Below are 26,980 nucleotides of genomic sequence, written 5' to 3'. Positions count from 1 at the left end.
CTTCCTGCTATTGGGGTAGTGAAGTATGGACTTGGTGCTGAGAATGCCAACTGTGTGTCTTCCCTTTGGTTGGCTGTTGGCCATAAGTGGTATGGAACGTGAGTGCCCCTACCCACCTTCAGACTCCATTTTAAATGAGGGTTCAGTTTCTTAGTTTTCCCAGGGGCATGTGGACCTCTCTCCTTCCCTTTGACTTGACCACATGAAGATCTCTTTCTTTTTCTCTTCCAGTGCAGGGCCAGCCCTTGAGTGCGTAACGCAGCTGCTCCCCGAATTCACAAATTCTTGACTGGGCCACATGCAGTGCTCCCAGCTCTTGGGGACTTCCTTAATAGCTGAAACCTGTGGAGTTTTTTTCTTTTTTTGCCCCAATATCAGAAAGGCCGCCCTATTTTATTTTATGTTACTAAAATATTTATTGATTTAAGAGAGAGACAGAGGTGGGCAAGCAAACAGAGGGGGAGGGAGAGGGGAAGCAGACATCCCCACTGAGTGTGGAGCCTGACAGAGAGCTTGATTTTAGGACCCTGAGATCATGACCTGAGCGGAAATCAAGAGTTGAATGTTTAGCCAACTGAGCCCCCCAGGTGCCCCAGGAAAGGCCACTCCTTAAAGTAGAACAGGCAGGATCACCAATCCAGTGAGTGCCCGCATGCAGCCTCCAAAGACAGCATCCAGCCTGTAAGCCCCCATGGGTGCATTTACACTTCAGTACCAAACAAAGAGTCTTGCTTCCAAGTCCCTGCTCAGGCAGGGGTGTAGGGTTTACAGGGCAATGGGCTACATAGCAGCAGCGGGTTAGCCAGACCCCCACCCCCAACACACACACACACACACACCCCTTTTCCTGTCATCCTGTTTGCAGGCCACTCCCTGCAGTTAGGATCTCTGGTTCCCTTTTTTGTCCCTTCTGTTTTCTCACATCCATTTATTCCTATTTATAACGAATGCTTCACATTAATTTCTCTGTCAGAATAAACAGGCCTCTGTTTTCCCGAGCAGGCCCTGACTGATAGCTACTGAGGAAGTGATAAGGCACGTCTGCTGGATGGGAACGTGCCGGGGAAGTGTCACTTGAGAAAAATCACGGCTGGGTGTAGAGTAGCAACCTTCCTTCGGTGAGAACAGGAAACACTGACCGACGATTCCGCACTCACTCTGGGAAAGGCCCTTTCTAAACTCTTGGCCTAGAATCACAGTAGGGGATTGAGTGGAATCCATGTGCACCCAGAATCTCCAAGTGGGCCCTCATTTAGAAATAGGGTCACTTCAGATGTAATTAAGGTGAGGCTATACAGGGGATCAGCCTCGATTAGGATGTGGTCTTCAATCCAAGGACTCGTGTCCTCGGAAGAAGAGGAAAAATACACACACAGCGGAGAAGGCCAAGGGAAGCCAGACGCAGAGACTTGAGGGAGGCAGCCACTAGCCAAGGAATGCCCGGGGTCACCAGAGGCTGGAAGGGGCATGAAGGACCCCCCAACCCTGTGAGCCTTCCAAGGAAGTACGTTCGGCCCTTGCTGGCTCCTAGATTTTAGATTTTTAGTTTCCAGAGCCGTGAGAGAATAAATTTCTATCATTCCAAGTCACCAGTTTTGTGGTAATTTGTTACAGTAGCCTTAGAAAATTAATATAGTCACTGAATTCTCACAGAAAAGCTATGTTTCAAAAGGAGCCTGGAACAACACTAGGTTCTTTCCTATGGATCTCCTGGGTTTTCCTGAAAGCGGGCACGTCGTCCATTCTTCATGCTATTTTAAGGCCTTTTGCTGCTGATTTACTGCAGCAGCAAACACCTCCCTCCTCTTGGGGGGCAGCCTTCCAGACCCACTGGTGGGGAGTGGGGCAGTGAACCCACCCAGCCCCCCTCCTGCACGCCCTCCCACCACATCGTAGCTCTGAAACTGAGTCCACACTCAGTGGCAGGTGTGGAAGGTACAAAGGAAATGAGAGTCAACAGCCCTACAAACCCACTGTGTTCCTGATTGTGACTCTCGTGTGGCCCCTCCATGGTGTGTGGTATCCCTTCTCCCTCTGGCTGTCAGTATGGGAGACCAATAGCCTGTTGTTGCTCGCATCTGTCCAGGGTTGGCTGTGGCATGTTCGCGGTCCCCAAAACCCTGGGGCAGGAATCCCTCCCTCGCTGCTGGGATAAGGAGGAGAACATCAGAGGCGCTCTGAGGTTGACCTTGTGGAGACTTTTCTCCACACAGAGCATAGGTGGTCACAGGCCTGAAACTGAAAGGGGCTTAGGGCTAAGTGAGAGACCATTTTCCAAAACTGGAAAGGACGATAAAGTGTATCATTTCTGGGGCCACTTAGTGGGTGGCTTAGTGGGTTAAGTCTCTGCTTTCGGCTCAGGTCATGATCTCAGGGTCCTGGGATCCAGCCCTACATTGGGCTCCCTGCTCAGCTAGGAGCCTGCGTCCCTTCTTCTCTCTCTGCCTGCCTCTCTGCCTACTTGCAACCTCTCCGTCAAATAAATAAATAATATCTTTTTTTTAAAAAAGAGTATCATTTCTGGAAATGGAAAGGGCGTGAGCAGAGTCCAGCCCAAAGTAGGGGTTCCTAGTGACTTCCGCAGAATTCTGAGCCAGGACAGAGCCCCTGCCCAGAGAAGCTACTTCCTGGGGACTGCTGCTCTCTTTCCAGGCTTGCACTTGTCCGTTTCATGATGGTGCCCACGGGGATCCCTGTCTCGGGGAGCAAGTGAAAAGAAGTTTGGCCTCCCAAGAGTGTCTAAAGCCCACTCTGAGCGCCTGGACCAGCCCCAAGCCAGCATCTTGGGGCGTTCTGGGCTCCCCGCGCCTTGAGAAATATCCTCCACGGGACCGCCAGGGGGCAGCCGCGCCCACAGCGCCTTCCCGCGCGGAGGCCCGCAGACAACACCCAGTATTTTTAGAAATCTCGATACGGGGCTCCCGCTCTGCGGAGGCCAAGTAGACACACCAGTGCCCCCTCTCAATCTCCAGACTCCGTTTTTTCATATTTAGATTTCTCTGTATCCAGCCAGTCGGCTCACTTAAAGAGTTTGCCACCCCTTATCCATCCATTCCCAGCTTCCAGTACACGTCTTCTGTCTGCAAGCCCTCGTAGCCTCCGATATCTCTCTTTGTCTGATTTCGTGTTTACATGTCATTTGTGCCCGCAGAGACGTCATCCGCTGATGTGGCTTTAAGATAGCGTGTAGTCTCCGGCGAGCCACACGCACCAGCCGTCAAACTCCACGCAGCCTTGCCTGGGAGTTTAAAGGTTATGGAACCCACAGGAATGTTCTCTGCCTGTCGGCTCATTTCTAGCTCTTGCTGTGACTGCTGTTGGATTATGGCAGCGTCCCGAGGGGAGGTTGAAGTCCAGAGCCAGTGCAAAGGCAACTGTTCAAACCTTATTCTCATATTTTGCAGTTTGCCTTCCTTTTGGCTTGCTTTGCTCTCTTTCTCTCTCTCTCTATATATATATACATACATACATACAAGTGTATGTATGTATGTATATACACACATACATATATATACACACACATACATATAGATATATTTTATTCATTTATTTGAGAGAGAGCATAAGCCAGAGGGAGAGGAACAAAGGGAGAGGGACAAGCAGACTCCATGTTGAGCACAGAGCCCCACGCAGGGCTCTATCCCCAAACCCCAGATCATGACCTGAGCTGAAGGCAGGCATTTAACGGACTGAGCCACCCAGGCGCGCCATCCCTTTTCTTAACGGCTTGGACAATATACTGGGCTACCTTATATCTTTCTAAGCAGATCTCTAGGTATACAGAGGAGGTGGTATTTGGATCCTTTCTGAGTGTAAATTGTCTGATGTTACTACATGATATCCTGTAAAAAATGCTCAGGTTTTACTTAGCGTATGCAAAAGAATAAAATCAGGAAATTCACAGTCCCACCCTCCCCTGCAGTGTCCACTAAGTCTTGGCTCCTGTGGTGGCTAAGGGCGATGACCCATCCCACCTCAAGGCTTCTAGGAGCCCTTGACCTGGTAGAGCAGCTAGGGGCGGGCAGAGGGCGGCGGGTCCAAAGACAGGGAAGCAGGGCTGCTGCGGGCTCCCTCCTTTAAGCAACCAATGACCTTGAGTGTGTCCTCGAACCTCCCGGAGGTCTAATTAACCTTCTTGGAGCTAATTCTTCGAGGGCCACTGTCCACTGACTGGCACACGGCCCGTCCACACCAGAGAAATTCTGAAGCTCATTTGCCCAGCCAGGCCAGGTGGATCCAGGAGACACGGAGATGGAAATGGCATTTCCTCATCTGGCTCATTTATGGCTGTCCCCGCTCAGCCCTCAGTCTCCTAAGAGGCTCCGAAGTCTGATTTGTCTGCACGTACAGTGGTTCCGCCTCTCCAGGGTGGACCCTCACAACGCGTCCCGAGAGTCTGAGAAGCAGAATCGGCATAAGGTGTGTGGCTGGGACGCAGGGTTCGGTGGTCAGGGGACCACACTCTGGGGACTGCTGCCAGTGAATTGGCCTGGTGGCCTGGAGAGGCAGCCGGCTTGCGAGATGTGCGTACCCCTCCCCCATGCTGCTCCATAGCAAATGTGACCTGGGGCTGGGGCAGCTCTTCTGTCCCTTCAAAGCTGAGGCTGTACATCAGTGGTCTCTGGGTACAATTCAACTCAAAGTCATGTTTTGTTTGGCCTGCATATTTTTCTTTTCTTTTTAAAAGGTTTTATTTATCTGACAGAGAGACGCAGAGAGAGAGGAAACAAAGCAGGGGGAGTGGGAGAGAGAGAAGCTGGCTTCCCACTGAGCAGGGAGCCTGATGCTTGGGGGGGGGGCGGGGGCTGAGATCATGACCTGAGCCAAAGGCAGATGCTTAACCACCGAGCCACCCAGGCACCCTGGCTTGCATATTTTTCTAAAAAACAGAATTAGGTGGCAACATTTGAGAGATTTCAAAGAAATATCTACATTTCCAGCTTCTCTTAAAACTCCCAGGGTCCATTAAGGCTGTGCCTGAATTCCCAAATGGCTGGCTTTGCTCCCTACGCTCTCTATCTGTAGACACCGAGGCTGACTGCAGAGTTTAACTACCCACGGGCAATCTTATTTCCTAATTCCTGAGCCCCTGGGGCTGCCTCACCAGAGCCTTCAAGCGCCCACCTCCACTTCTAAACGTGTCCTAATGATCTGAAGAGAACACACACCACAGATTATAATGAAAGACTTTAATTTTTAGAAAGAATTTAACTCCTCCAAAGCATGTTGCCCTATCCAGGGAACACATAGAACATTCCATACAAAGTATTAAGATCCCGTTTAACATTTTTTAAAGATTTTATTTATTTATTTGAGAGAGAGAGAGCCTGAGAAGGAGGAGGGTCAGAGGGAGAAGCAGACTCCCTGCCGAGCAGGGAGCCCGATGCAGGACTTGATTCCAGGACTCCAGGATCATGACCTGGGCTGAAGGCTGATGCTTAACCAACTGCCCACCCAGGCGCCCAGAGATTCCGTGTCTAAAGAGCTTAGGACAATAGCCGGACATGCCAAGTGATCTGGGTATATTCAACCAAATTTTAACGTATGGTCACAGGCATCTGAAAATGTGTGGCTTATAAAAGGATTGAGGGGTGCTGAGGGGAGGGTTCTGAATATCTGGTCCCTTGAGGACAGGGAAGACTGCAGCTCATAGGACCCCCTTCTGCCTTAGAAGTCCCAAGAGTCCCAGGGAGGGAAGTGCCACCTGCTGGGCCTGGGGTCCCAGCCACCGTGCCTGCTCTGACTCACATCATGGGTCACATGCTCTCGGGGTTCCCCTCCAAACCTGAGCTCCAGGTCCACCTGCCTTCCCCGTGGGCAGTGTGTGTCTGTCGGAAGCAGATAGCTCATGCACGGTCCATGAGGGACAAGCAAGTGTGAGATGGTTTCCAGCAGCCCCTGATCCCCCGAAATGCTGGGCAAAATGTGTCCATGTGCATTTTTTGGGTCCCAGGGATTGCAGCTTTTATTAGATTTTCAAAGGACTCGGACCCCAAGAAGCACTCATCATGGGGACTATAGTCGTCCAGGCCAGAGCTCTGCCCCAGAGATGTCCTAACCCCTGCCTCCAAGCTCTCCTGCAGGCACCATGGTCCGGCCCGTGAAGCAAGGACTGCCGTCGGCTGCTCCCGATTCGTCCACTGAGAATGGCCAGTGATGCTTGTGGGTAAGCAGGCTGAAACCACGGTGCGTGTTGACTGCGATTCTCGAAGGTCAGGGAACGCTAAGTGGGTTTTCTTCCACTGCCCTGAGCAATGGCCCCAGCACCACATGCCTCCCCGCTAATTCTTTTCCTCCTCTCTCATCTTCGAGGGATGATTCCCAGAGAATCTTCTGTCTGAGGAGGAGAGTGGCAAGAAAACTGCTATCTCTGGGGGAGGAGGCAGCGCGGGGGGGAGGGGGGGGACACTGCCTGAGTCGCCTGTGGTCGTCCCAACAGAACACAAATCAAACATGACACACTCCTGACCTCACAGTTCTGGAGGCCCCGAGTCCGAAACCATGCTGTGGCAGGGCCATGTCCCTGTGAAGCCTGTAGGGGGAGCCTCTCCTTGCCTCTCCCAGTCTGGCGGTGGCCGGCAGTCCTTGGCCATCCTTGGCTCACAGAGGGGGTCACTCCAGTCTCCACCTGTCTTCACGAGGGTTCTCCCCACGTGTCCATGACCTGATTTCCCACATCTTATAGGAGCATCAGTCATAATGAATGTGGGCCTACCCCAGGGACCTCATTTTCACCTGATGACATCTGCAAAAGCCCTCTTTCCAAGTACGGTCACATTCACAGGGACCAAGGTTAGGACTTGAACATGTCTTCTCAGGGGGACACAATTCAACCACGATGGGCACTTCGTCTCAAAAGGCCCCGTCCCCTTGATGCCATGTGTTACCACTTACCCAGACCCACTCTTTCTCTGGGATTCTGGGGAGGCAGGTGCACCCCTCTCTCCCCTTGGCACCCATTCTGAAGTGGAAATTTTTTCTCCGGCATCTCAGTCCTGTAGGAGGTGAATTATTTTGAGATTAACACGTGTGAGTAGGAAGTGTCTCTTTGTGTATTTCTGTGTGTGCGTGTGTGCCTCGGTGGGTATGCATGTGCGTGTGGGTGTGAAAGTGTGTGTGTTTGGAGGGGGTATGTGGGAGGGGTTGATGTAGGGGAGGGGCGGGAGGGAGGGAGGAAGAGGAGGCCAGAGTCACTGTAGCAAGGGCATTAGTGACAAGGGCAGAGTGGTATTGTCCTGTGACCAGGGCAGAGCTTGGGATAAATGTGGGAGTATTATGCGTCTGGTCTCAGTCCTATAAAATAGGATACTAGTTAGGATACTGACTGTTATTTTGACAGGAACCAAAATAACAGGGGTCTAAGGAAGGTCAGAGTTAGTTTCTTTCCCGTAATGCCTGAGCTGATGGGTGAGCAGGAAGGTAGGACGACCCTGCTCCTCGACATGGCCCAGACTCTTGGTGCTCTGCCGTCCCTGAGGATGCTGTCCTTTTCCAGAGTCACAGCTGGCTCACTGCCACATCCCTGTCCCAGCCACTGGGAAGGGAGGACAAAGGGAAGTGGAGGACGCAGCCTTTCCTTCTCAAGAATCCCCCTTCTCTGGGCCCAAACGTCACTACGTGGCCTTGCTAGGACCCTGCAAGGGAGTCTGGGAAATAGAGCTCTTTTCAGAGGCCGTGATCTCAGGACTGCTGCTAAAATCAACAAGGCAGGGACAGACACTGGGGAGCAGCTGGCAGTCCCCAGGGAAGGAACGGGATTGCAGAGGAACAGTGCTGTGATGCTAACTAACCCCTCACCCCTTAGGATCTGCAAAACACCCTAAGGACATCGCTACCAGAAAGAGCACCACAGGCACGGGATGAGAAAAACCAGATCGCCAGGCAGAATCGGGCTGGCTTCAAGCAACCGTGGGATCAGGAGCGCGGTTTTATCTCGGGGAGGTGCGTGCGGGGCCTCTCCACCGCCAGCTGGTTTTCGATGACGTAACACGCCTTGCAGCTCTCCAGGACGCGCGCCTGGAAGTACGCCTTGTCCTGCTCCTGCCAGGAGTCCGACTCGATGTACACGTTGAACGGGTCGTGGGAGTGCTCCAGCTTCTTGGAGCGGATGTAGCTCAGCATGATGCCCAGGGTGAAGAAGCCGAAGAAGCCCAGCACCATGAGGATGTAGAGCGCGGCCAGCTGGCCGTCCTCGCCGCGCGGCGACCTGCGCGACACGCCCGACGCGTTGCCGCCCGGCGCCACCGTCCCCAGCTGCCACAGCGCCGTCAGGACGGGCGTCAGCGCGGTCGTGTTGGGTGGAACCATCCCGGGCCTCTAGTTTCCGCTGCGGGGGCTCGAGCTTGCCGAGAGAACGTTCTGAAAGAGAAGAGCGATCTGAAATCCGAAACTTTTGTGACCTCTCCGGGGAGAGGGGGGCCCCGACATACACCCGAGTTCCCGGCAGGTGCCCAGTTGAACCTGCACAGAGCTGCTTTTCTTTTTCTTTTCTTTTTTTTTTTTTTTAAGATTTTATTTATTTATTTGACAGAGAGAGAGCACAAGCAGGAAGAGAGTCTGGGGGGTGGGGGGGTGTGTGTGGGGGAAGCAGGCTCCCCGCTGAGCAGAGAGCCCGATGTGGGGGCTCCATCCTAGGATACTGGGATCACAACCTGAGCTGAAGGCAGAGGCTTAACCCACTGAGCCACCCAGGCGCCCCATGCACACAGCCTCTCTTGACTGACCAATCAATTGATTTCCTTTTCTTTCTTCCTTTTTCTTTTTTTGTTTTGTTTTATTTTTTTATTTGACAGACAGCACAAGCAGGGGGAGCAGCAGAAACAGAGGGAGAAGCAGGCTCCAAATGGAGCAGGAAGCCCAACTCGGGGCTGGATCCCAGGACCCCGAGATCATGACCTGAGCTGAAGGCAGATGCTTAACCCACTGAGCCACCCAGGTGCCACGATTCCCTCTTATTTCCACTCCCACCATCTACCTCCACAGGCGAGCCCCAGAATGAGCTCCTCTAATATACACCCTGGATTATGTGTGTGTGTTTTAGTTTATGTGCTATGGACCGAATTTAGTCCCCCAGTTCACATCTGGAAACCCTAAGCCCCAGTGGACTGCACCTGGAGATGAGGTCTTCAGGAGCTAAGTCAGGTTACAGGAGGCCGTCCTGGTGGGGCCCTAACCTGCTAGGACCATGGTCTAGAGGACCCTATGAGAAGGCGACCACCTGCCAGCCAGGAGGCGAGCTCTCACCAGGAACCAAACCTTCCGGAACCTTGATCTTAGACTTACAGCTCCCAAACTGTGAGAAAACAGATGTCTGTTGTGTAAGCCCCCAGGCTGTGGGATTTGGTCATAGTGGCCTGAGCTAGGACAGGTAAGTGGTACAGGGTTACATATCTGCCTCTCCTTCCTTTTCCTCCTTCCATTGTGGCTTTTTGGCCTTTGGCCTCGAAGGAGCCAGAGTGTTCTAGCTTGTGCTGTGTTGGTCTCCTCCCTGCCCCCCTGTCCTCTGCTGAGTGGCTCTCACAGGCCATGGGGAAAGAGACAGTATCCCCATCACTTCAGTCTGGATGTCAGCATCACTGAAAACCCAGAGAACAGGCCTGGGAACTGTGAGAACATACATTTCCAAGAAGCTCTGGAATTCTGTCAGGGGGTTCATGAGTCACTGATAAGCTCAACAGGTTTTATTCATATCTTTGAGAACACGCTGGCCTCCATCCCGCCACCCCCCACCCTGCCCCCTGGGCCCTGCTGGGAGACAAAATACCCAGAGCCCACTTAATGAGGCCTCCCTTGAAACTGGACCCACAAGGGGCTACAGAGGGCTGACCAGATTCCCAGGCCTCACCCATTTCTCAGGGCTCTCAAAGCCGTTGTGTGTAAGATTCACTCGAGGTACCTTGGAGTGGCTGTTGAAACTAAGGGTGATGATTTGGGATCATAGTTTCTGGTCAGAAGCCCCATGGAAAGAGACATTCCGATGTACATGGCTGGACAGGGTGGGGGTTGGTGCAGGCTCAGCCTCTCCCAGCCAGGGTGGGGGCTGTGACATCACACATTGTCTCACTAGGACAGATGTCAATCTAGAGCTATTTCTTAGGATTGGCTTAAATTTTGCAACCTCTGAACCCAGCCCTGGGGGGAGATGCTTGGTACCTGCCCTAGGCCCCTCTCCCTCTACCTGTCCCTGGGATGTCGGTGCACCCCAGAATTCCCGTTGGCCCTTTCTTCTCACTCTGCCCTCTCCCTGGGTGGTTGCACCTGTCGTTTAGGTTCCCCCACATGGCCATGACCCCAGGGGCCCTTCTGAGTGCCAGAGCTGGGTGCCCCATGACCTGCCAAGGATTCAGGTACTTTCAGCCAAACCCCAGGCCCATCCACCTCAGCCACACCCCTCCTGCCATGCGCCACAGTGAGCAGAGGGGCCGTGTACCCAGCCCCCCACCCCAAAACCTGTCGACCAATAGGTCGGTCCTCGGCTCAAAGGCCTTACCTTTGGGGTGAAACACCCCATTTTCGGCATGGATATGGGGCCAAATGCGAGGACCCCGGCCTCCTCCTCTTACTTGACTATTGACTACTTACTCGCTCAGATGCTATGTTCCAGCCTGGCTGGCTGCTTGCCCAGCCCTGTACACATCACCCCCACTTTCCACATCTCCAGCAGAGGCAGCCCCTCCTTCCTGGCCCACGGAACCTACTCATGCTTTTGAGGCCAGCTCAGCCTTCTCTGATGCGTGGGGCTGGCTCAGCACCAGCAAGCATGCCCACAAAGGCCGCTGGGCTCCCCGCTGACTTCACAACCGCCGTCATCCCTGTCCCGCACCCTGTGCCCCGCAGCTTCCCTAGCCCGGCGCTTGGCCCGCAGCAGCTGAGGAGCTGTCCGTGAGCTCCTTAATACCTCCTGACGGTGTAACACCTGATTCTTCATAACCCAGTATCTAATGAACAGATGCTCCCACTGTCTCCCTCTGAGAGCCCAGACTCAGGGAGCAGAAGTGGAGGTGGAGAAAGAGACCCATTGCTGGAATTACACCTCCACTCAAGGTTTGGATCCTGGCCTTCCTGCTTTCCGGCTACATGACTCTGGTCATGTTCCCTCGGCCTGTTCAGTCTTTTTCCCTTTGCAAATGGGGAGAAACATCACTGACATCTGGAGCTGTTGCATCACTGACCCAGCCTGCAGAGACGGCGATGTAACACAGGACACATGGCGGTGCCCACTTAGGGTCCCGAGGGTGAGTGCATTGGTTTTTCCAGCTTTTTTAAGAAAAATCAGCCAGGACACCTGGGTGGCTCAGTGGATTAATTACCTGACTCTTGGCTTTGACTCAGGTCATGATCTCAGGGTCATGGGATCAAGCCCTGTGTTCTCTCCCCACCCCTCCTTCTGCCTCTGTGTATGCTTTCTCTCTCTCTCTCAATGAATAAATAAAATCTTTGGGGAAAAAGGAGGGGGGCTCAGTCATTAAGCAACTGCCTTCAGCTCAGGATATGATTGCAGGGTCCTGGGATTGAGTCGCTTCTCCCTCTCCCTCTGCCTTTGCCTGCTGCTCTGCCTGCTTGTGTGCTCTCTATCTCTCTCTCAAATAAACAAATAAAATCTAAAAAAAAAAAAAATAGAATGATGGTAGACAACCTCCAGAGGTTAATTGGTTTAGAACCAATAGCGCCACACAGCAAGTGAATTTAACAGTAACTTCTGCACCTAATTCATATGTGTGGGATCACGGAGAAGACCTGTTACTTAAAATGAGATGGACTTTCCTATGGCCAGAGGAAACAACCAGAGACATCTGCGTTGAAAAACCTGGCAGGCCAGCTATCCTCAGTCTTGCTTTAAGGTAGTGGTGCTCAAGTTTTGGCACGCTTTAAATGCCTGCCTTCCTTTCTTCTTTCCTTCCTTCCAAGATTTATTTATTTATTTTAGGTGGGGGAAGGAGCAGAGGGAGAGAGTGTCTTAAGTAGACTTTGCCCTGAGTGCAGAGCCCAGCAACATGTAGCTTGATCTCACGACTCTGAGATCAGGACCTGAGCTGAAACCAAGAGTCGGTTGCTTACCGACTGCCACCCAGGCGCCCCTGGCACACTTTAGAATCACCTTCTAAAAATGCACTGCTCCACTCCCAGAGTTTCTGATCTAGAATGGCTGGTGTGGGGTCTGAGAACGTGCATTCCAACAAATTCACAGGTGCTGCTGAAGCTGCTGGCCTGGGGACCCCCACCTGGTGACCTATCGGAATCATCTGGAGAGCTTTAAGAGAGGTACTGATGGTCAGATACCCCTGCCAAAGACTGTGGTGAGGTCCTTGCTCTGGGTTCCTTTCTGGCATAAATCTTCCTAGGTGATCCTGATTTGTAGCTAAGGCTGAGACCTACCGGGCTATGGAACCTTAAGAAACTGACCAATCTTTCATGCTGCAAGGTGCCAGGAAGAATTTGATAAGAGAAATGATTTCATACAGTACTTTTTGAAACCTCATTTGTTTTTTAGATTTTCTTTTTTGGTCTTCTACGTCCCTGATATAATCTGAAGAGGAGACACAGGGAGAAATTCTCAAGTCTTCACCATAAGCCCAGCTGCTTCCCACCTAACTCACACGGGCACCTTAAATGATACAGCTTCCGCCAGACCCGAAAAGTCAGGTTCATTAACTGCCTTTCAAGTAATGACTGAATTTTTAAAGAAAAAAAATCTCCTTCTTACTTTACATTTAATTCATTGTATTGCTTTTGCGAAATGCCCTCTGTGCCCCCAAGGCCTGCCTGCTGGGTCACGTTGGTGTTCTGGGTAATGAGTCTCAAAATGTCTTTGGCAATGCCCTCTTAATAATCAGCATGGTGTAAACGAACTCAATCTGTATGTCAGCTGGGGGTGTATGTCCCATTCTCCAAGTTCACTTCCATTATAATGCCAACGCATGTCAGCTGGGGGTGTATGTCCCGAGGGATTTGAAAAGCAACAAAGCCAGCAATTTTAACTTACAAGAAACTGCGCTCCACAGAGTTCAGCTGACCTGCCCAAGGTCATACCTCTTATCAGAAATACATCTCAAATGTAATCTTGTAGCCATGAACTCACATTTTATTAGTACGGAATAAGGAGTTCTCAGGACTTTGCCGAAAGGTGATGGATTCTAGAATTAAGGTCAAGGGAACTTGAGGACCTGGCCATTTATATCAGGTAAAACCAGGTCTCCCCAGATGAGGACTGGCTTGGGACCCGAAGATGCCATCAGAAGACCCCCTTCCCTACTTTTTGTAGCTTGCACAGTGACAAGGGGGCTGTGGGGGGGTGGGGCGCAAGCAGCAGGAACCGGGGAGGTCCAACTCTAAACACAACCTGTTTTATGCCCTGCCCATGCTGAACATTCTCAAACTGGCCTTGTGGGTCTAGAAAAAGGGGGCTTCTAGAAGCGTCTCCTTTGGCATGGGTTTGAGTCTCCACGTGCGGAACAGATACTGCCCCTAACCAAGGTTAGTACCATTTTTTTTTTCCTCCAAAGCTCACACATACCAACTGGGTCTCCAGCACCCTGGGATTCTGGAAGGTCCCCAGCTGCACCCAGAGGAAAAGAGGGCAGTGAGCGGTGTCACGTGGTGCTGGCACACATCTCCCCCGTTTGCATTTCTCTCACATGTTCCAGCTCCGTGCGTTGTCAGCACTGATAGCAGCCTGGAAGCTTTTAGAACAGATTTCCCAGCCCTGCCACCTTGCCTTCTTTCTCAAGCATTTACTGAGCAGCGAAGGTTTCTGTGGGCTGACTCCGTCCATACTTCTGCTGAGTGTGTTAGATGTTGGGGCGGGGGTCGGGGGGTGTCCAATTCAGAGACAAGAGATCTGAGTTCAGGCCTCCGCTGGGCCTCAGTTTACTTATCTTAGTAAACAGGCGTAACGTTCCTATTATCTTTTTTTTTTCCCCCCATCTTTTTTTTTTCCCCCCCGACATTTTGTTTGTTTATTTGACAGAGAGACAGTGAGAGGAAACACAAGCAAGGGAAGAGGGAAAGGAAGGGAGAGGAAGAAGCAGGCTTCCTGCTATGCAGGGAGCCCGAGGTGGGGCTCGATCCCAGGACCCTGGAATCATGACGTCAGCTGAAGGCAGATGCCTAACTGACTGAGCCACCCAGGCGCCCCACGTTCCTATCATCTTAACGGCATTCTTCAAGCATTTCCTCAAAGAGCAGCCAGTCCTGACATCATCATTAGGCTTTACTTGCTTGAGGAAGCAGAATTAGGGCAAAACCAATTATGGATTAGCCTAATTTGGGTAACTATGATCTTACTGTGTCAGGAATTCTGCAAGCATATTTTCCCTGGAAGCCACTGTCAATTATTTTCATCTTTATCTCGACAAATTCGGGAGACATATTTACCTCCAAGCAGATAAAAAGCCAACAGGGGCCCCCAGAACCTTCCAGGGTGTGAAGGATGGCAATGTGACCCAGCGAGCTGGTGAGGGGGACCCAGCCAAACTCAGTTATGGGAAAAAGGATACGCATTTTGGCGTGGAGAATGGACGGGAGGATTCCCATACTCCGGAGGGCAGCTGAAGTCACACAGAAAGAAGGCAAGTGGACAATCCCCTTCAGCAACTTAAATAAATTTGAGGACCCTCACTTTTCTTATCCAAAAACTGAGCATAACGGAATCTCAGGGTTCTGTGAGGCGCGGAACAAACCCATAATTTTGCTACCTCTAAATTTTGTTGCTCTCTCTGCAAGAGGGGCGTGAGCGCCATATTTGCTTGTCAAAATTCTACTGGTCCTCTAAACGTCTAGTCCTATGCCAACCTGGGTGCAAATGCCCCTCTCCCCTTTAATCACCTGGTGCCTTGACTGTACTTCCCATATTCTAATTTGTATCATAGTGATTTATGGATTTGTCTGGGCATTTCCTTCCAGAAGCTCAGGAAGGTCAGAGACTGTCTTGCTCACCTTGTCCCCACTCCAGCACGCAGAACCGTTCTATAAGAGATGGCTGAATTAAATGGGGAGGCAAAGTATTAGATTCAACACAAATGCAATGTGATTGTTGAGTGCAAATAACCAATGAAGTATAATACACTCTTGAAAGACATTGGTGAGTAGCCAAAAGAAAACCTCTTTCAATATAGTCTGGTTTTATATAATAAAAGGTAAACAATTTTTATTTATATTTATGTATTTCATTAGTATTATTTATTTTGTATATGAAAATTGATATTATTGTTATTGTTATTAAGATTTTATTTATTTATTTGACAGAGACAGACACAGCGAAAGAGGGAACACAAGCAGGGGGAGTGGGAGAGGGAGAAGCAGGCTTCCTGCTGAGCAGGGAGCCCCGTGCGGGGCTCGATTCCAGGACCCTGGGATCATGACCTGAGCCGAAGGCAGACGCTTAATGACTGAGCCACCTAGGTGTTTCTAAAATTGGTATTATTAACATAGTTACATACGTATTCACAACCTACTTTCTTCCTAAAAAGGTTGGAGGCGGTCAGTACTCGTTGACAGTATGGCTGAATTTTTATCCCTTCTCCACTTCTGATAACCCTTATCCTGTTTTTTCTATCTTTTTTCCATGTTACTTAAACTATGCTAATACGTTTTTCTTATTTATTATGTCCATTGCTTATTGTTTGTCTTACCATCCCGGTGGTAAGCTCACCGAAACTTCTCCACGGAAACTCAAGCTTTTGTGTGCCTGTGTTCTTCTGCATGCATCTCAAGGTCTAGAACAGCATCTGGCATACGGTAGGGGACACGATAAATATTCATGGTGTGCAGGCGTGCATACAGGAATGCATGAATGAGTAAATGTCCCATTCGACTACCAGAAAGCCCCAACCACCAGCTCTACCGTCAGAGACTTAAGATGACAAGACTGAGTCCTCTGATGTCTTTACAGTGTACTTTATTTTCAAAACAATCCAATTTCTAAGAGCCAGTCCAAAGCCAGACCTCCAGGGATATTCTTAAAAGGGAGAACGCCTTCCTCACAACCATCCTTTGCTGGCCTCTGACGGGTTTATGAAACATCACAGAAAGCGGGTTTTGGCCCCTCCTTAGTCATCCATAGATCAGAGTCAAGATGCTTTCTGGCAAGTCACCGCATATGAGTTTAAACAGCTGTGCCATCACACCAAAGCTCCCCACCACCGGGATGGTAAATGACAGCAGTGGTTACTGATCAGGACTTTCGTTAGTGGAACTAGAAGCTCCTTCTTAAACCTAAATGGGGACTCAAACAGTTCACATAGAGCAGTTTGAAAAATCCGGGGTGGCTGGGGTTGGGGGTGCGGGAAACAATGTAACAGGTGACACAGATCCTGAACGTACACGTGGCTGCTATTCTGTCAAGTTTCTTCCAGAAGCTCCCCAATTACTACAGTCAAGAGCAGATACCATCAATGTACTCCACGTCCCATGCCTTTTCCCCAGGGAGATGCCAAGGCCCAAGAACCTTTCTAGTCAAGAAATTCAAAAGTTCCCTTTGAGGCCAGATGTGTCTGCAGGACCGCCTGAGCTGGATGGTGGTCTTTGAAACCGAGAGGGGACTGGGATCGCGGGCGGTTTTAGTTTTCTTTGGGCGCTTGGAGGTAGTTCCCAAATTTCCTACAAGAATGTCTGAGGTTTCATTAAAACGGGGAAATGTGGTGGTTCTTTGGTGGTGAGACCATTCCCGACGCGTGCGCCTCTAAGTGAAGCCCCGCCTCGAGAAGGGAGGCGCGGGCCGAATCCTCCGTCCCGTCTGGTCTCCCGGGGCGGGGTGGTCGCGGCGCCTCCGGCCCCAGGGGCTGTGACCCGGTCCCTGGAGCCACCATCAGAGTGGCCCGACTGGGGCGCCGGCGCGCGGGGCGCGGAGCCGGGAGGCGCGAGCGTGCACTTACCGGGTCCGGGGCGCCGAGGCGGCCGGGTGCGCAGGGGGTCCGCCGGGCCGCGCGCAGGACACCGACGGCCGAGCCCGAGGCGGCGCGCTCCCCGGCGGGTGGCAGCTCAGGCAGGCGGGCGGGCGGGGCCTCCCGGAGCCCGCGGGCGCCCCGCCCCGTCCCCGCGCGACCCGGCGGAGCCCGGGTCCCCCGACCCACCCCAGACCAGCCCCCGCCCACCCGGCCCTCCGCTGCCCTGCCGAGCGCCTCGGATCGCGCCAGGGAGGCTCAGGGTCTGCAGAAAATCCCTGTTACTACAATCGCCAGCCAGCCAGCCAGCCAGCCAGACCCTCCTGTGGGAGTTAGCAGTGGGCAGGCTAGAAGCAAGAGAAAGGCATTCCGGGAGACCCCCACCCACGGCCAAAAGCCAGGACAAACGTCCCTTCCAACAGCTCCCGACAGGAACTCAGAGCCGCTCACAACCCCAGCGGACTCCCGTTAGCCGCATCCCGCCCCTGAGCTGTGTCCACGCAACCAAGCGCCAGAATTATGCAGTGTGGGGGTGGGGGGCGTCCGGCTCTGAGCTGGAAGTGCAGCTGGGCATGGGACAGGTGTGGTCCCCGCCCGCGGGGGTCAGTCGCTGGGCCTACCCACGCCTTGGTCGGGGCACTCCAGAGTCCTTGGGGGCAGAGGGACCGGCCACGAGAGGCAAACTGCACAAGGGCCCGAGTGACCTGCCAGCCAATTTCACAGCCGCTGCCCACAAGCGTGGGGGGAGGGTGGGGGGCGAGGCTGGGCCCCGGGCCATTTCCAAATGACAGGGCCGTGGAAGCTCTGGGGAATGAGGTCCAGGCTCACGCTCTGCAGGCGGAAAGCAGAGGAAGAAGGTTCCTGACCTAGAGCCTGAAGATGCTCCCTCGGCTTGGTCTTCCTCCTTCACTCTCCTTCTTGGGTCTCGGGCTGGGTGCTGTCCTGGGGAGCAAGACCTCAGAGGGGTCCGCCGCCGCATGGGACATTCCAGGGCTCAGCTCAGCCGGCAAAGGCCGAGTTGGCGCCTCCCTGGTTCGTGGGTACCGGTACAAACGCACCCCAGACACCTGGGAAAGCCTAAAGTGTCCTTGGCCTGGATGGGTTAGTTGTACTCTGCGAAGTCTATTCCCCCGGCAGGGTCTGAAACTTAGAGAAGCTTTATGCATAAACCGTTCTTTGTAGATTTTCTTGCAATAGCTAGAATCTCAACGTCTCCAAGCAAAAAGTGGTTCATGAGGGTACCTCGGATAGACTAAAAAAGCACACCACCCTGTGGATATTGTCTGCTGGGCTTATGTGGTGGCTTATGTGGGAATCTATTTTCTTATTTACACTATTCTGTATTTTCCTTTTCCTGTTTGTTTTTGCTCTTATTTTTGTTTGTTTTGTTTGTTGCAATAGCTCTATGTTCTTTAATATTTAGGGGAAAAAATACATACACTTTATCTGGAAATTCCCTTGGGCATGCTGTGTGGAGGTGATCTCTTTTTGCCAATCTTTCCACAAAAGACTCCACCCTGGAGGGAAATGGATAGTGGATTGAAGCAAAGATGTTTGTCCTGTCAAATTTGTGCGCAGCCCTTTCAGGGCAAGCCTGCAGGCCAGGTGACCGTGTGGGGCGCACCCCACACCAGCGGTGAGATTACTGTGTCCCCTGGTGGGGGAACGGGGCCTTGCCCACCTGTCACCTGTCACCCAGTATGTATGGCAGTGTTTGCAGACGGTGTGACATATGTGAGTGGTGTCACTCTTAATTCTCTTCCTGGTTCTCTCCATCCACAGATGACGGGTTATTTCATTATGATGATACCGTTTTTGTCATTTCTTATTTGTAATGATAAGACATGATTATAGCCAAGAAAGACTATATTTTCTCTCTCTCTTTTTTTTTTTTTTTAAAGATTTTACTTATTTGAGAGAGAGAGAGCGTGCGCGAGCGCACTAGAGGGAGCAGGGTCAGAGGGAGAAATAGAGCAGGGAGCCTGATGCAGGACTCGGATCCTGGGAACTCCGGGGGTCATGACCTGAGCCAAACACAGTTGCTTAACCAACTGAACCACCCAGGTGCCCTGACTGTGTTTTGTTTCTTGAAATGGTTTCTCCTTCTCTTTCTCTTCCTGCTTCTACCTTTCTAGACACACCTTTCTCCCACCTAACAGGTGTGACCAAGCTTAAAATAGTCATAACAATAGAGCCACAGCCTGCATAGCCCTTGGGTGGGTCATTTCTCTGCTCTCTCTGGTTCCTCCACCTTCTCCATGCTTCTTGGTTCCTTCTGTGGGAGCTGGGTCTTGGGGAAGGGGTGGCAAGCGTTGACCCCTGCTCTTCTCAGTGGGTTTACATTCCTCTTCCGTGAGTTCCCAGCTCTCTGCAGGGGGCACCTGAAGCCAGAGCTGCAGCCACTCTTCCTTCTTTCTTAGGAAAATCCCATATCTCATTTTGACACTTGGCTGTCCTGCTTATGTTCCTGACCTTGCTTACATGCTCTAGGAGGGAGAACGGCTCTGCCATCAGACAGGACTGGTCTGCAGTGTAATCCACCCACCCAGGATGCTCTTATGGACTCTGGACCAAGATATGTAGACACTTCTTGGCTGTTCCCCCTGGCTGCGATTCTGTTGGTGTCCAGGTGCCCCTGCATTAGCTTCAGGACATTCCCTGGCCCCTGGCCCCTGACCCCTCTTTCTTCCTGCTTTTTCACCCCTCTATGCCATGGCTTCTACTGTCCCCTGGAAACCCCCATTTGTCAGTGAGAAACACCTGTAAGGCAAACAACCGTTCTTTAGTAGCAGTGGAGCATATCCAGAGTGCGGTCACGTGCTCCCTTAACGATATTTCCCCCAGAAGGACAAAGAGAGGAAGGGCACTGAGGTCCTCATCCTCGCCCCACTGGTGACAGATGAGGTGCAGAGTGATGGTAGAGAGCCCCACCCTGTACCCTGCCTGTCACCTGGGGTGCTGTCCCCCCACGGCTGTCCATGGCTCCATCACACCCCATGCAGGTGTCTCGGCATGTCTGCGTCTTCTCTGATGGCCACATGGTGCTCTCATCTCTTCTGTCCTCCTTCCCTTGGCCAGCATCTCCCCATCTGATTCACTCAGTTGTAGGAAGCCTAGCCTCAGTTTCCTCCCAGGGCTCCTCTTTGTGTAGGGACCCTGCACACCAGGGGCATCCCTCTCAAACGCCACAGTCTCCTGGCATTCTCCTAACACCCCCTAGAGGATTGCTCTTGTTCCAAAAAGAAACCATCCACAACCTGGGTACAGGCCATTCCAGTTCCATGACCTTATTTCCCACTGCTCTGCTCCTCCAAGCTTCCAGACCAGCAAAAGACACGCCTCTGTTTTTTGTGCACAACCTGGCCTTCCCCCATCCAGACAGGTTAATGATCGTCCCCTAACTGGCTCCAGGATATTTTCAAATCCCAGATCTTCAGCAAAGGGTTAAAATGTGGGGTCAGTGACCAGCTCTGAACCTCTTGGCATAGGGTCTGTCTGTTTGCTTTAGCTCTGAATTCATTTTTCAAGATGAAAAATTGAGATCTCGCATACTAAACATCAAGATGTCTGGCTTCTCTTATAAAACTCAACATATCTAGAAACTTTATGCTCACTTTTCGCACAGCGACCAATAGCCGGGGCTGCATTTTCTGCAAAGACACGCTAGAGAGTTTACCACACACCCTCCCACACCATATCCTCCCTGACAAGGACAATGAGCAGGACCCACTTACTCAATATCCTGCCTGTCTGTAGATATCGAGTGGGTCACTTCTGTCCCAGGACTTTCCCTCCCAGGACAAAGCCCCTTGTCTGGCTGGTCCTTCTCTTTGCGTGCCTGGGAACTCATTTCTGCACGTGTTTTGTCCCGGCCGGTTCGCAGTGTTGCATGTACTCTTCAGCTGTGTCAGGGGTGAATGCTTTGTTGATCCTGTTAGGGCAAGTGTTCTTAATTTTTCAGGAATCTTCCTGGGAATTTGAGAAAAGCTATGGCTTTCCTCCCTTCTCTCCAAAGGCACAGACGTGCGACATTTTTCCTACAATTCAGGAGATGTGTGCTGGTGTGCTGGGCGATTTGTGGATGCCACGTTACGAACTGCAGGGCAAGGACTATCTTTTCCGTGAAGCCAATTCAACTCTGTAGGACTGAGTCTTGGGTCTTCACTGTGTACTATGCTCAACAAATGCTGAGCGCTGCCCAACTGGTGGGCAGCAAGACTGTTCATGAACATAGTCATCCAAGCTGCCTCTACCTAGGTCCCGGGAGCACAGCACAAGTTTTCAGCACCCTTGAGTCACCCAAGGGAGATGGGATACCAGCTCCAGACCCACCAAGTCAGGCATCACAGCTGCCCTTGCATTTGACAAATAACCATAACCTTCACCTTGTTATGAAAAGAGCACAAATCCAATTAAGAAAGCCTTTCCATAAGAAATAACATCATTGTGCCCCACCAACCCCCTTTTTGTCCCGGAATTAATGCTATGCTGATAGAAACATGATAAATTAATTACACTCTGGAATGCTATTTATTACTAGGAAATAACACTAAATCGACAAATACAGTGTTTGACATTTGAATACAAATATTGCCCTTATGTTTTTGCTTTTTTTTTTTTTTTTTAACCCAACGGGAACAGTTTACGCAGGATTATATGTATAATCCTTTTAAAGCCTGCGGATTTAAAATCATGAAAGTAACAATGTGTTGGGTGTTATAGTCAGCCAAAGAACAAGGTAACGAAGGAATAAGATTAGGATCTCTTCAGTTCGTTGCATTTCTGATATTATTTTGGTGTTCCTCCAATTCCTTATAACACAGAAACACTGTTGTGGCCCATGTCCCTGAAATGGAAGGACATTGGCAAGCCTGAATTGGAAACCAGTGCAGGCAGCCTTTCTGGGAATGTGTGGGAAGGTCACTTTTTAGTAGAAATGGGACTGTCCACAGCCATTGTCATGATTTCAGTGCTATTTCAACCAGGCCCTTCTGCCAGGCAGTCTGGATTAATGAGGATTAATCCTCCACAGGGACTGAAGGAAGAAATCAGAGGTGGCATGACTCAGAGGAGGACTGGAGGAACTATATTCAGAGGAAGTCTTCAGAAGAGCAAATTCCAAAATGCTTTTTAAGCTTGAAATGTGTACATAGTGAAAAGATTTTGATGACACCCTTAATCTTTGAATCCTTATTCTAATTAATATCGAGTCTAACTCAAACCCTTCCCATTAAAATTTTTCTCAATAGATAAATCTCTTGATGACTGGTCAGTCTAATTTAGTATTTACCAAGTTCCTAGATGGGAAGGGTGGAGAGCACCCAATCAGATGTATGTCCATATTTACCCACCTGGCCCAGTAGAGCTGAGATGCTACCCCCTTCTCTTGCCAGCCTTCACCCACCCTCAACACACATGAAGTATCTCTGGCAGAAGTGGTCCCTTCCTGCTGGAGAGATGCTGTGCAAACATTACCCTTACATTTGTTATTGTTGTTATTGTTTTTAAACCCAACCGGTTCCAACAGCACAAGGTGTTCCCTTTGACCATGGCACTCTGTCCTCCAGAGCTCTGAAAACTAGTCTTCTTTTTTTATTTCTAAAGGCCCCACCAAAGGCCAGCACGTATCAACTTTTGCCAGGAATCTAACAAGAGTTTCCAGGCTGATCTCTTACCCCAGTCTGGCCATCTTCCTCTCTCCTTGAGAGATCTATTATACTGTGCTTCCTTTTCTACCTCACCTGCCAGCAATTGAGAGTCACATCGACCTTCCTTGTCTGCTGTCAGCTCTAAGCTCCTGGAGGACAAGTTCTACCAACTCATTTGCCTTTAGTCCTCTGTTGGGGCAAGTGAGGATTATAGCAAATAGACAGGGATTCACAGACATTTCTTGAGTGGATAACTGGTTACTTGTCCATGGTTTGGGGGGCACCCCGTTCTGGGCCAGTCGTAGACCAGACTGGATCCCCGGGTGACACCTGTGTATGACAGAAGCTCAGCGAACATTTGCTGAGTCAGGTTGAACTTAATAGACTGTCAGAGTGTGGACTAGAAAATTACGTAGTTGGAATAAGTGAGTGACAGTATCTAAATGAAAAATCCATGTTGTGACAGTAGATCAAACTTTTATCTCTTCTGATGCTACTCATTTGGAAATCACAAAATGCCCAAGGTATCATAAGCATCAGCTATTGGACAAGGGAATTGTATATAACAAATGTCATGATTGTTCAGTGTTCCATGTCCCTTGGCAGCGAGTGTGACCTGGGACTAAAATGGGAAAGGCCTGGCTGTGCAGGTAAACAATCTGGTCACTAACCCTGAGCTGAGACACTTGAACCCTCCCTTTCTTGTTTTGCTCATTTATGACTCAGGTGATAAGAAGACATTGTGTTGAGTGAAAGAGCTTCTTTTTTTTTTTTTTAATTTGTTTTTTATTTTTTATAAACATATATTTTTAACCCCAGGGGTACAGGTCTGTGAATCGCCAGGTTTACACACTTCACAGCACTCACCATAGCACATATGAAAGAGCTCCTTTAAATCCCTGTGCAGCAAGGCAGTGAACTGAAAACAAGGAAGATAGGGAAGAGTGTTCTGGACAAGACGGCTCAATGAGTTCATGCTTTGATCCAGCCTTCAGCTCTGAACACAGCCATGACAGATAAGGTATAAAAATAGAAAGCTAAAAAGAGATGTCTGGCTCAAGAGAAGCAGTGAAAGCTTCCTGGAAGCCTCTGACCTGAAGTCAGCAGGGAGCTTAGCTCCTCTGGGCATGCACAGCAGGTGAACAACCAAGGTGACAGACAGGAGCCAAGTTACTTGAAGTCAGAAGCTGAGTGGGAATCCTGAAAGAAAGATATCCTGGAAAGAAACCATTGCCTGGAGACCACAGTCCTAGAACAATGAGGGTCTAGGAATGTGGAGTGGAGACCCAGCTCCCCACCAAAAACTGAGCTTAGTCACATACTGGCCTTAAGACTGCATGGATGTCCTCAGGATCACTACAAGACAGAGACCCCCAACTATTGTTACCAAGGTCAGGATGCCTCCAAACTGCCATTATCTGGTCCAGGATGACATTCCAGGGTCCAGATGGAAGCTGGCACAAGATGTTGGTCAGGGAAGTGTGGGCTAGGTGAGGTGGATCCAAGTGGATCCAAGTGGAAATGAAAATGAAATATGGAAAGAAGTCAAGAAACAAAACCCACTTGAAATGAGCCTAAAATTAAATTCTAAAACATGTGAAGAAACCTACTATTAAGGACAGTCAAAAGTCCTCATTTTATGAAGTTAGAACACTCTGATACCAAACTGCACGACAATAGGACAAAAAAGGAAAATAACGCATCAGCATCAACCCTGAAAACTATTGCAGAGACACTAGGTAATAATATTAGCAAACCAAATTCAACAGCTCTTAAATCAACACTGTATCAGAACAAGTAAAATAAGAAGTTTATTCCAGGAATGCCAGGTTTCACATGGTGTAATATAAAAAATTAAATGTCTATAAGTAACATAGTAGTAGTAGTAATATTAATATTTTGATGTAATGATTAATTTTATATTACAACTTGACAAGGCTACAAGGTGCCCAGATATTTGGTCACACATTATTCTGGGTGTTTCTGTGAAGGTGTTTTTGGATGAGATTCACATTGACATCAACAGACTGAATAAAGCAGATTGCATGCCTTAAAGTAGGTGGGCCTTACCCTGTCAGTTGAAGAGCAGAATAGAACATAAGTCTGACTCTCTCTCAAGTAAGAGAGAATTTTCCTGCCTGAGAGCCTTTGAAATGGGACATAGGCTCTTTCTGGTTCTATAGCAGCCTGCCGGCCCTTAGACCAGTATCAGAACATCAGCTCTGTAGATTTTCTATTTGTCAGTCTCCATAATCAACTGATCCAATTTCTTAAAATAAATCTTTTGATAATCTCCTATTGATCCTGCTTCTCTGGAGAGAAATGCAGATGGTATTATTATCAAATTTATTTAAGTGATTCATTTCAAAGGAGAAAAAAGATATGAGCATTGATTTCTTTAATCAACACTTACGTATTGAACCCTATTCTGTGTGGACACAGTTTTATACACAGTGAGAGAGGGATCCAAAAAGCAGACAAAAATCTCTTTTCTGATGGAACATGTGTTCAATTTGGTGGGGGGAGGGGGAGAAGGACCCCAGGGATCAATAAAATAAATAACATTCCTAATATGTTGAAAATGTAGAAGTACCATGGAAAAAAATCAAAGAGAGAGGGGGACAGGAAGTATTGGCCAGGGCTGGGGAAGATTGTAATTTTAATTAGGGTGGCAGGGGGAACACTCACTGAAAAAGTGAGATTTCAGTGAGGGTCTTAAGGAAGCGAGGAGCAAGCAATTCAGGCACCTGGCGGGGAGTCAGAGGGGCCTATGAATGCCTGGACCCTAGGTTGGGAAAGGTGTGGTGGTAGGAGAAAAAATTTAGTTACTGTGCCTGGGAAGAAGGGACAAGAAGTAGAGGGAAGACAAGGGAAGTGTTTAAGAGATGGGGAGAAGATCTTGTAGGTACTTTCATAAGCCTTTGTAAGATGGGAAAAATGGGAAGGTGTTAAGCAGGAATGACTTAAATTCATGGTAAGTGGATACCATGTTGAGAATCAGTTGAAGATACTGAAGAAGGGAGACTGGTCAGGAGGCCAAATAGAGATGGTGTTGACTCAGACCAAGAGGGTATTATAGGAAATGGTGTGAAGTGGTCAGAGTCTGGATTATATTCATGTGTATTTAAAGTCATGTTTATTAAAGTATAATTTACATTTGATGAAACTTATCTCTTTGAGGTATAACTTGAGAAATTTTGACAAGTGTACAGTCATAATCAAGTGTAGTCATAATCATAATAAAGATATGGAATCTTTCCTTCACTTCAAAATTTCCAATATGCTCCTTTGTATCTATCTGTTCTCCTAACATCAGCCCCCAGCAACCACTAATCTGATTTCTGTCCATACAGTTTTGCCTTTTCCAGAATGCGGTACAAATGGAATCATATAGTATGTAAACTTTTACATTTAGTTTCCTGCACTCGGCATAAGGATTTGGAGATTCATATGTGCTGTTTAAGGTATCAGTAGCTTGTTACTAATATTGCTGGCTAGTATTTCATAATGGATGTGCCATGATATTTATCTTCACTAGTTGATAAACATTCACATTTACTTTGGGTCTTTACTTCACTTTAGGTTACTTTAAGGTTTAACTTAGGATTCTTATAAGTAAAATTGATAAAAACATCTAATTACACACCTTTGGATTGACCTATGTTTTCATTTTTATCAGGTGAATACTTAGGACTAGTTGTAGTTGTATGTTTAAATTTCTAAGAGGGGTGCCTAGGTGGCTCGGTCAGTTTAGTGTCTGCCTTCAGTTCAGGCCATGCTCCTGGGATCCTGGGATGGAGAGCCGGATCAGTCTCCCTGCTCAGGGGGGAGTCTGCTTCTCCATTTCCCTACCCCCTGCTCATGCCATTCCTCTCTCACTTGCTCTCTCTGTCACAAATAAATAAAATCTTAAAAAAATAAAAATAAAAGTGAATATAGAATATTTTATCATCTGGTAGGAAACAGAAGGGGAAAATTCTTTAAGAAAAAAAAAAGCTTTTGGGGCGCCTGGGTGGCTCAGTGGGTTGAAGCCTCTGCCTTCGGCTCCAGTCATGATCCCAGGGTCCTGGGATCCAGCCCTCGTCAGGCTCTCTGCTTGGCAGGGAGCCTGATTCCTCCTCTCTCTCTGCCTGTCTCTCTGCCTACTTGTGATCTCTGTCTTTCAAATAAATAAATAAAATCTTAAAAAAAAAAAAAAAAGAAAAAAAGCTGTTAAAAGAAAAACAAAGCTGGAGGTATCACAATTCCAGATTTGAAGTTATATTACAAAACAGTAATAATTAAAACAGCATGGTACTGACATAAGAATAGACACATAGATCAATGGAATACAATTAAAAAAAACAGAAGTAAATACACAATTATATGGTCAACTAATCTTTGATGAAGGCAAGAATATACAATGGGAAAAAGACAATCTCTTTAACCAGTAGTGTTGGGAAAACTGGACAG

At 49.4% G+C, this 26,980-nt stretch overlaps 1 protein-coding gene across 1 annotated transcript; it reads right to left on the bottom strand.

Moving 5' to 3' along the window:
• Positions 1-7,914: 7,914 nt before the first annotated feature.
• Positions 7,915-8,307, bottom strand: KCNE1 (potassium voltage-gated channel subfamily E regulatory subunit 1). Its single transcript, XM_044254950.1, has one exon. It carries the CDS (start codon positions 8,305-8,307, stop codon positions 7,915-7,917), a length of 393 nt encoding a protein of 130 aa, XP_044110885.1.
• Positions 8,308-26,980: the final 18,673 nt, after the last annotated feature.

Source organism: Neovison vison, chromosome 6, assembly GCF_020171115.1.
Source record: "Neovison vison isolate M4711 chromosome 6, ASM_NN_V1, whole genome shotgun sequence".
NCBI classification, from domain to species: Eukaryota; Metazoa; Chordata; class Mammalia; order Carnivora; family Mustelidae; genus Neogale; species Neogale vison.
The sequence above is the reverse complement of the archived record's forward strand: the minus strand, read 5'-3'. Positions and strand labels throughout refer to the sequence as shown.